At 43.0% G+C, this 11,130-nt stretch overlaps 1 protein-coding gene across 1 annotated transcript in view; it reads left to right on the top strand.

Moving 5' to 3' along the window:
• Positions 1–19: 19 nt before the first annotated feature.
• DPT (dermatopontin) overlaps positions 20–11,130 on the top strand; it is a 34,078-nt gene continuing 22,967 nt past the window's right edge. The window contains exon 1 of the mRNA XM_006275549.4: positions 20–405. Within this exon, the coding sequence (XP_006275611.1) occupies positions 107–405 (299 nt within the window). The 5' untranslated portion in view covers positions 20–106. The remainder of the gene's footprint in view (positions 406–11,130) is intronic.

Here is an 11,130-nt window from a genome sequence, read left to right as displayed (position 1 = left end):
ACTTGGATCTAGACATACAACATCTGGAAGCCAAATGTTAGCAGCAATATAAAAAGGCCAACACAACAAACTGGTGGGGCATTTCTAAGCCAGGAACATAGACAACATGGAGTTTGTTCTTCTCTGTGTGTTCCTGCCACTGGTGACAGTGGCTTGGGATGGGCAGTCAGACTATTACTATCCACAATATAACTATGGGGATAATGATGAGTGGGTTAACGTGTATCGTCAGGGCTTCAACTTCCAGTGCCCCCATGGGCAGGTGATAGTGGCAGTAAGAAGCACATTCAGCAAGGAGGAAGGCTCTGACAGACTGTGGAACTACGCGTGCATGCCAACCCCACAGGGCCTGGGGGAGCCAACTGAATGCTGGTGGGAAGAGATCAACAGAGCTGGAACAGAATGGTAGGACACTGCTAAAACTAGCTTGCAAAGGAGACGATATTGCAGTGCCTGAGGGTGGGGCATGGATATTAGCACTGTTAGAAATGGGACATTACTGCTAGTGTAACAATGATTATAAATGACTTTCCTAGGTAGAGAAATGGTGCACTCAGAAGTTTTTACAAGGATCGTACTTTGCATTTCTATAGCACTTTTCCTCTAGACCATCTCATAGCATTTTACAAACATTTATTAATTTTGCTTCATATTCCATCTGTGAGTTGGCTTGATAGTTCTGTTGTCATGTTACAGATGGGGAAACTGAGGCACTGAAAGGGAAAGTGATTTACTCAGAGTTGAACATGGAATCAGTGACTGAGCTGGGAAGAGAATCCAACACTCCTGATTACAAGTCTCCTGCTGTAGCTTCTTTCCAGTACAGTATTGGTTTTTCTCTCTTTACTTTTGTTGCTAGGATATCTGGCTTGTGCCCAGTACAGGGCTGCTTACTAGTCACATCTGCATTACAGGGACCAAAAATTCATGCTAATGTGTGATGATGGTAGTGAATATTTATCTGATAATGACTGAGCATGTAGTGGAAAGATCTTATTAATGGCCAATAGAATCAGCTTCAGTTCAATGTATACATTCTTCTGTGCTTATAAGAATTAAAATCTGAAAAATTGATTGTGTTTTTTTGTGGGGGAAAGGGAAGAAAAAATTTCTTGGGAATATTTATGGCATTCTATTCCTGATTATTATGTGACCTGAACAGTTCTTTTCTTTATGGTCTTTTCATGAAATATGTTCTAAAAACATTCTTGTAGTTAATTGAGTTTGTCCAATTCCTATTCACAAAGTTCAAACGTATTTTAAAATTTTGCTCAAATTTTGAATTGCAGGTTTGTCCACAAAACAGGAGCATTTTCAAAAATTCCAAATGAAATATGAAACCCTTGATCTTCAAGGGATTTGCATTTTGTTCTACATTATCCATGCTCCTCTAGTCCCACGTTATAATTTCCTATGGCTGATGCAATTGCTAAGAAAAAAATATAATTCTAAACTTCACTTTGGAAGAAGACCAGAAAGAAAAAGGGAGGGTTGGAAAGTAGACAGGGGCATAAAGATAACCAGGAAGACATAATGTTAATACTGCATTGGCCAGTCCTTTTCAAACTTTGATGCAATTTGTATTTATTGTGTAATAATTCTTGAATGAGTTCCTCCTATGGTTTAAAATTGAAACTATTTGTCTGTCTCAAAAAATCCTTGACAGTAATCATCTCTGACAAATAAGATGCTGTGCAGTTCTACACAAAAATAAATTTTGTTATCTGAATCATGTAGCAACAATTGTTACCAGAGCTACATGTACTTTAGGAGCCTTTATCCTCAATATATTGTTCATCTTATTTCTTGCTTATTTCTGAGAGCTTTCCACTTTTTTCTATCCCTTTTCCCAATCTCTTTTGTCTCTCTCTCTCTTCTCTGCCGTTTCTGTCTATAACCTATATTAGATATTTCTCTCTTCTGACTTTATTGACCTTCTCTTTCTAGCTCTTGTTTCTATGAGGTATTTCTATTTAACTGGCTTTTCTATCAGCCTGTCTCATCTATTTTAAGTATTTCTCTATTAACTTAGCTTTCCTAACTCTTTTATCAACCTATTCCATTTTATAGCTATATTGATCACTTTTGCTTCCCTGTTGATTTCAAGTGGGGTTTTCAAAAGCAGCCATTGAAATTTGGTGGCACTTGTGTTTCTAAGTCCCTTAGTTCCTCGTCTTCCTATTGTACTCATCCCAAACTACCTATCTCAGGCACTTCTTGTTTCCAGTTCTCTATTGTGCTCAGCACTGTGGTATCTTAAAAATTACCATTAAAAAAATTAGTCCAGTATGGATCGTAATCTGGGTTATTGGGTCCCCGTCTGGCCATCTCTGTTTCCCTTAGTTTCCTGAGTTGGATCCATGCCAGTTGGCAATGATCTCCATTGGATGACCTAGTACATTATTCCTCATGGCAGGATGGGTTTTATTATTTCTCTGCCAATCTCAGCATCACTGTGGTAAAGAGAAATTTCACTGCTCATCCCCAGGATTGTGCTGAAGCTTCCTTTAGCTGACTCAGCTATAAATGAATCCCTGGTTATTCGAGCTGGGGAGTCAAAGGCAGACAGATATGATACTGGCCACATCAATCCCTTATGTGTCCTTGGCTGCGGCGGCTGCCCTGCTTTGACAATACTAGTCCAATAGCTTGCTAGGTTCAGGTTGACTTTTCACCATTAGGACATCAGCTTTAATTGCTGGCAATCTGGCTTCACCTTTCTGATCACCAGTAAGGGAGATCCCACAGCATCCAGTGACAGCCTGCTCTATTGACAAGCAATAAACTGCGAAGTCCTTCCTAATATTCAGTCTGCATTTTGCTTGCTGGAGTTGATTCCTTTCACTTCCTGCCCTGCCTTCACTGATCGGTGAGAATAAATTTAATGCTCTCTGCTCTCACTGTCACATTCCTTTGACATATTACCAGGTGACTGCAGTGCTCCCTGCCACCTGGGCTTCTCAGCTTTCTGCCTGAACACATCTCCCTTCTTTTAACCTTTCCGTGGAAGTCCCAATTTACAAAGCCTTTCATCATATTTACAGCTATATTTTAAGTTTCCTCCACTTTCTCACTCCTTTCTCAAATATACCTCAGAAACAGCAGAAGGCAACCTTTGACCAGTCACTCCTGTTACGGCCTCACTGGGTGTTTTTAACAAACTGCTTCCTTCATCTATTGTGAAGTTTGCACAGCAGACAGAAACCCAGGAGACATTCTTTGAAAAAAATACCTGGAAGGAGAAACCTTAAGTTGGAATTCAATGCTAAAAGGAAGACATTTTACCCCCTTCTCTGTACTTATCTTTCACTATTATGGGCCTGATTGTTTAAAAAAAGGATGCTTCAGAACACGTTTTGCTTAAAAAAAAGGAGCAAATGCTTGAAATCAAGCATATGTTTGCTTTGTGTAATGAATGGAGAAGGCTTTACACATATGCTCACGTGCATTGCTAAATAGGGATAGATATCAACATGTAGTCCCAATAAGGACTAACAGGAGGGGCAGTTCAGTCTCCTGTGTTATGCCAGAGTTGGATAACTAGGTGATTACTTGTCCCTTCAGAAACTCTAGGAAGCTCTATTAATGTGCCTAAAGTTGAGGCAGTGTTGAAGCGATGTTGTTGCTGTGATGGTCCAGGAGTTATGCAAGAGGCAAGAATTCTTGTCAGTGATATCTTTTATTGGATCAATGGTTGGGAACATCTATGGCTGGGATAGATGTTAACTCCTTTAAAGTTAAGCATGGGCTAAAGGGCTTGGCTAAATCAAAGCCTATATTTAAGGGACAGATTCTGACTTCACGGTCTGTTGGCTTCTATGAGATTGTTTGGCGAACAAGATCCTAGGTGTGTCTACATGAGATGCTTTACTGTGAAGTAGTGTAGTTTACTGTGCAGTAGGCATGCACATCTACACATGTACATGCTTACTACCTGCAAATGTAAGTAGCAAAATTACTTGCTATTACTAACTGTGCAGTAGCACCTGTGTAGATGCCTGACCGGGAACAAATACGCTCCTGGTCAGCTGGCCACCGGGGGCAGGAGATTGCTCCCTGCCCTTGGGAGCTGCCTGCTGTGAAGGTGGGCTGTGCCACTGGGGATTATGTCCCCTTGCCCTGGCAGCAGGGAGCTACAAGCCCTCCCACTCCAAGTTAGTGATTGGGAAGTGGGGGCTGGGAGAGCCTTATTTCCCAGCCTCTGCTTTGCCATTGCGATCAGGGAGTGGGGAGCTGGGAGACGGTGACCCAGCCTGTTCCCCATCCAGCTCAGCGATCACGAGCTGAGCAGGGAACCAACTCTCTAGCCCCTGCCCCATGATCACAGACCAGGGGCTGGGAACTGTCCTGTTCAGGGGCAGATCCCAGGCCCTATCCCTGCTCAGGTGATCAAGGCACAGGACTTGGAAAGAACTGCAGGGGTGGGGCAGGTCCCAGCCCCCTGCCCCGATCTGCCAGTGGGGCATCTAGTAGTGAGCCAAGCAGATTGTAACACTTGGGCAGGGGGGGGAGGAGGGAAAGCAAGTAAGAGAGTTCCAGGGGATACTGTCAGGTGCTAATAATTATTAGCCCAATCCCTGTTAAGCACTTCTCCATTGTGGCAGCTAAGGAAGAATGCCTTGTGAAAGAGGGATACACAATGCAAAGATAGGATACATTTATTCAGTTCCATTTATGCTGAAGGGGGCTCCCAGGGACCCAAAGTAAAATTTTACTCTCCCACTAGAGAAAAAGCTTGATTGATTTCTCTTCCTATGGATGAAATTTACCTCTTCTCCAGATTCTGTGCAATGGCCCATCAAAGACGATTTAAAACATATTTATGAGATGACATTTTCTTCTCCTTGGAAAGGAGCAGATTGCATCCAACAGGGTGCATCTACATGAGATGTTTACTGCAGTTGCCTAATTAGCTCCTCAATAAATGTCTTGGCATCTATGCATGTGGTCCTATTAGGCCACAGGCAACTAATAAACTCTGCAACTAATAAACTTGTAAATACAAGTACTGTCTTGCTGCAGAGTTTTTCTGTGTGCAGCACTGCACGTGTAGTTGCTGACCCAACTGGCTGGGGCATGAGGGTGCTTCAGTGAGGTGGCTGTCTGCTGGTTTGCCCTGCACTGGAGTACCCTCATGCCCCAGACAGCCCCTCCACAGCATGTTGAGCCAGGTTGGAGCAGTCCTGGGCTGGTAGGCTGACCCCTGGGGCCCCCTGCCATCATGGGCTGCTCAGACCCATCTCAACATGCTGCAGTCCTGGGGACACATATAAATGCAGTGCCTGGGAACAGTAAACTCTGGCATGATGTGCACTGGAGTTTATTGCATTAGATTAATATGCACGTGTAGAAGCGACCATAGCAAGCCTGCAAAAAAACCACATAAACAAGCGTAAAAGACTGCCTCCTTCAGCCCCTCATCAGATAATGTCAGCTGAATGCTGTGTGATATCCTCAATATTATTAATTTAGTTTTGACTACTTGGGAGCACAGTTTCAGGAGAAGGTGAGCAGCCCTCAGTGGTGAAAGAATAGGTTAGGGACTATTTAGAAAAGCTGGATGTGGACAAGTCTATGGGGCTGGATGCAATGCACCTGAGGTTGCTGAAGGAATTGGCTGATGTGATTGCAGAGCCACTGGCCATTATCTTTGAAAACTTGTGCTGACTGGAGGAGGTCCCGGACAACTGGAAAAGGGTAAATATAGTGCCCATCTTTAAGAAAGGGAAGAAGGAGAATACAGGGAACTACAGACCACTTAGCTTTGCCTGACTCTCCAGAAAAATCATGGAGCAGATCCTTAAGGAATCCATTTCTAAGCATTTGGAGAAGAAGAAGGTGTTTAGGAACAGTCAGCATGGATGTACTAAGGACACGTCATGCCTGACCAACCTGATTGCCTTCTGTGATGAGATGATTAACTCTGGATGTGGGAAGACCAGTAGATGTGGTATACCTTGTCTTTTGGCATTTGATATGGTCTCCCACAGCATTCTTACAAGCAAGCTTAGGAAGTATGGGTTGGATGAATGGACGTAAGGAGGATAGAAAGCTGCCTGGATCATCAGGCTCAGTGTATAGTGATCAATGGCTCAATGTCTGGTTGGCAGCTGGTATCAAGTGGAGTGCCCCTGGGGTTGGGCCTGAGGCTGGTTTTGTTCAATATCTCCATCAAGCCCTGGAAGATGGCATAGAGCGCACCCTCAGCAAGTCTGCAGATGACACCAAGCTTGGGGGAGTAGCAGGTATGCTGGAGGGTAGGGCTAGGACTCTGAGTGACCTTGACAAATTGGAGGATTAGACCAAAAGAAACCTCATGAAGTTCAATAAAGATAAGTGAAAAGTCCTGCACTTTGGATGGAACAATCCCATGTACCAGTACAGGCTGGGGACTGACTGGCTGGGCAGCAGCTCTGCAGAAAAGGACCTGGGGGTTACAGTGGACAATAAGCTGAGTATGAGCCAACAGTGTGCTCCTGTTGCCAAGAAAGCTAATGGCATACTGGGCTGCATTGATAGAAGTTTTACCCGCAGATCACGGAAAGTGATTATTTCCCTCTATTCAGCACTGGCAAGGCCACATCTGGAGTACGGTTTTCAGTTTTGGGCCACCCACTACAGAAAGGATGGAGAGATATTGGAGGGTCTGCCAGAGGACAGCGAAAATGATTAGGGGGCTGGGTCACATGACTTCTGAGGAAAGGCTGAGGGAACTGGATTTATTTAGTCTAGAAAAGAGGAGACTCAGAAGGGACTTAATAGTGGCCTTCAGCTACCCAAAGGGTGGTTCTAAAGAGGACAGAGCTAGACTATTCTCAGTGGTGGCAGATGACAGAACCAGAAGCAATGGTCTCAAATTGCAGCTAGGGAAATTTAGGTTAGATATTAGGAAGAACTTTCTCACTAGGAGAGTGAGACTGGAACAGGTTTCCCAGAGAGGTTGTAGACTCTCAATCCTTGGAGGTTTTTTAGACCTGGCTAGACATAGCCGTGGCTGGGATGATATTGTTGGGGCTGGTCCTGCTTTGAGCAGGTGGTTGGATTAGATGACCTCTTGAGGTCTCTTCCAACCCTAACTTTCTATGATTCTAAGCACAAAGTACACGTTTTTAGGAAAGTGCTATCTAAATGTAGACCTGATTCCTCTTTCCTTTGGTTAGTAATTTGAGAAAGTGTTTGGATGAGAAAGAGAAAAACAGATGCATAGACTCCTCACTTCCCTTTTTTTCGCTCTCTTGCTAATACACATATGCATTACAAGTGCACATGTACACAATGAGAGCTCACGCAACACCACAGCCCAGACTACTTTACAGGCTAAGGAAGAAATTATCTGTAGAAGCTGCCTGTTAATTTTGGCAGTGTATCCCTGTACATCTGTGGATAACTCTTTTAGGTACTGAATTTCTGACTAATGCTGAGTTTCAAGTCTGTGGATGCATTATACAAACCTGGTAAGCAGGCTACATGCTGTTTAAAGTGCCCTTTAAAATGTTCCCATTTGTGCTATCTGACATAAACAAGTTACTTTTCTCTCAGTTCTTGGTTTATATGAAAAGCAGAGTATGGCATATTTTTAACACAGATGCAGTGGACTGAGGCCAGGGAGAATATTTCTATAGACTTAAATGGTAACAGGGTTGCTTATGTGGGTGTGCTGGCCTTAGTAGCTAGTCTCAAAAAAGAGTAAAGCCGTGGGGGAGAGATTGCCTCCCCAAAGGGCAGTGAAGGAGTATGGGAAGAGAGAGTCACTTCCAGACTCCCCAGTGATTATTTAGCTTCTGAGGGAAATATTCAACTAGTGAAACAGCAGCAGCAGCAGCAGAAGACAGCTGGGATGTTCAGAGTCTTGGACAAGTGGGTGACATGAATCTCAGGAAGCGGGCAGCAAGATCTCCTGTAGCCTGGGCAGAAGTGGCCTTTAGGGACTAGCTTGCATTCACTGGAAATGGACCGGGTGAGATTCCCTCAGTCTGAGCTGAAGTATTTTGAGTGCCCTCATCTTTCCTTCAAGCACTTAATTTATCCCCACTTGTCCTTAATGGACTGCTGAAGGATCATTATGTTGGGCTTTACTGCTTAAATAATGGATTTATATAAAACAGAACACAATTTGGTCTACAAAACATAATTTGGGCCGGTGGACAGTAGCTGTTGCTATTCTTGGAGAAACTTTAGCTTTAGATATTAGAAATAGTAGATCTTTGGGAAGTGTTGCACCAGAAGAGAGATTTATGGGAAAAAAGGGTGCTTAGGCCAATCCTTTCATTCCTGGAAAGATAGTGTGCTTGATACTTCATTAGCTGAGGCCTTTCTTGTTTCTTTGAGAAGGAACGATCTTGTTTGCTCTTCCTAGGCAGCATCTCTATTATTCTGGGCCATAACCTCATATGCTGAGCAGGGTCAGGCCTCCTTGCTCTTTGGAACCTCAAGGGTGCAGCAGGAAGTAGATCTGGTGATAGTGAATACAGTACAATGCCTACCAGGTCAGTTTGTTGTGCCTGGTGGCTACATGATATGCAACCTCCATCATCTCAAATGGGCTCTGAGGAACGAGTGTTGCAGCAGGTACACCTTTCAGGCTTTCTGGGTGATATGTGCACTAAAATTAAAGCGTGTTTGCTTTTGTAAGCACAGGTGCTGACACTCTCACATGACACAGGAAAATTGTGTTCAAACAGCATCTTTTAACAGGGCACAGACCTGAGGGGTGAGAGGGTGGGCACCATCCATGGAGCAGATCTTGGAGCATGCGCCATGTGTGGTGAATCTGGCATGGGTGAGGAAGAGGAGGGTCCATGGGTCAGATGAGCTTGACACTCCTGAATTAGAGGGTGGGTGTAGGGAGGTTACTTGCTTTCATTACAGTATTTGGTTATTTAAAAGGGAAAGTTGAAGTGATAAAATACTTTAAAGCAGAAGAACAGGAATGTTGTTTAAAACACCTGGCACTATATACAGAACAAAACAAGGGACGGCTTGCAATATATTCATCCAAGAGGCAAACTCATAGTAAAAATATACAAAAGCTAAGCTTTAAGACTCTGATTCTCAGCTATGCTTGAGTGCCTTTACTCCTTCACAGTGCAAGGGTGATGTACCTGAGAATCAGGCCTCTCCGCTGGAGCCATTGTGAGAGACAATGAACCCCCTTTTGAGGATGCTTGAAGTCCCTTGCCCTTGCCATCCCGGCAGTTTCCCGGTCCTCCTTCTACTGGCCAGTGGAGCTCCACCCTTCCTTCTGTTGCCTAAACACCAGGTCTAAAAAAACAGCTCCAGCTGCAGAATATTTGGGCCAAGTAAAAACACACTTGACTATATTTTAATCCCACACAACCCCAGCCAGCTTCCTACAACCTTCAAGAACCTCCTCCTGAAAGCTAACCAGATCTCTTACTTTAGTCACCCCCATGTTTCACTGGCTAACAGGTCCCTGTGCTGTGCCAGGGCTCTGTTCTCAAATGCCTTGTACAGCAGTAGTGCTATCAAGTGGTGCTAAAGGATGTCATGCAAATGAAAAAGACTTGTCTTCTTCCAGAGAAGCAATAAAACAGAGGCCCTGGGTGGTTGTTTTTATTCACTGCATTTGTTTTGCTGGATTTGTTACAAGACTAATGAATACATCAGAGAGGAGAAAAGCACTCCAAAATTCAGGCTTGTTTTCAATATTAACACTTAAAATCAGCAGGCCAAATAAGAGTTTATTTTTCTTTTCTCTTCGTGAGATATTTTGTGATTGTAGAAAAATGGCCAGCTGGGAAGAGAGACAAACTCGGAGAGACTTTAGATAAGCTCACAAATACTCATGCCAGGTTGGGGGAGATTCTCTTTTCCTCTTTGGAAGAATATTTGGATTTTAACTGAGGAAACTAGCAAGAATAAGAGAGACCTAAATGTTTATAAGACTTAAGAAATGAAGAAAAACACTCTATTTTCAGCTTTCCCCTTCTTCAGTGGCTTTCATGTTTGCAGCAGAACTGGAAGAACCCAACCTGTTTATACAGGGGCAATGGCAGAACCCTGGGACTTGTAGTGAGGTTTTTTGTTGGAAACATTTTTTCAGGTTTCCTAGAACAAATTTTCCTTCGTTTGGCTTTAAAAGGTAATGCAAATACAATTATTAAATGAAAACATTATTTCCGTCTCTGTTCCAAATCTACACCCAGTTATTTTTCCAGTGGGATCCAAAGAACATGGCAAGAGAAATTCTCTTGATCTTGGTTTCCAATCATATTTTTATGAGGTGTGTTCCCAAGTTTGGATCAGGATCAAAACTTCCCCAAAGTTTGGCATAGGAGTATACGGATATGTTTATGGGAGTGTTAAGCTCTATGATTTTGCTTCAGCCCACTGCAGTATAGGGGGCTAGCTGTAAAGTGTGACTCCATTTCAAAATTTCAAAACAGAACCTGTAAAAGGTACACTGAATACAGGAAATGTGTCCTGTATGTGATAAATGCATGGGCATGCATGCTACATGTGCCTTGTTAATACAGCCTCATTTCTCAAATGTCTCAATCATTCAAAGTCTGCCTGAGGTGTTGCAAATGTCTCAATCATGCAATATTTGTCTGGGATTTTGTAAACAGACCATTGCCAGTGCAAGCTATTGCAAATTTACCCCTTTGTTAAACAAATACCCCCAAACAAGTCCTATAATCAATGCCCATAGGTATCCCATTTAGCTAATCAAGACCCATCACATTTGATTGACTTACAACTTCTGGACTGGTCAGAAACTGGAAGAAAAATCAAGTTTCACACCTAGACAAATCCAAAAACAGGATTCAAACAGTTAACAATTGCAATACGTTAATTTCCTCTTCCTCCCTGTTTTGTTTGGACTTTAATCAACTGACCATCACAAAAAATGCTTTGAAGCTATACAATTAAACAGTATAAGAGCAAAACAGAATTGCCAGTAAGGTGTGTGCTCCAAGAGAAACAGAGATAAATCACTACATCGCACCCAGTTCTTCATGAGAAAGGATCCTGCTCAGTGAAAGCTGTAATGAAACTGCTTCCTGGCCTGCATTGGTGAGAAAACACTCTTGCAGCTAAACATATACTTGGACTTCGGTGATAGCTCACTTTTTGAATATTGAATAAGAGTCTCTTTTTCTGTCATTT

The sequence above is a fragment of the Alligator mississippiensis genome, chromosome 1 (assembly GCF_030867095.1).
Source record: "Alligator mississippiensis isolate rAllMis1 chromosome 1, rAllMis1, whole genome shotgun sequence".
Lineage (NCBI taxonomy): Eukaryota > Metazoa > Chordata > Crocodylia > Alligatoridae > Alligator > Alligator mississippiensis.
This window is presented reverse-complemented; position numbering and strand designations above follow the sequence as displayed.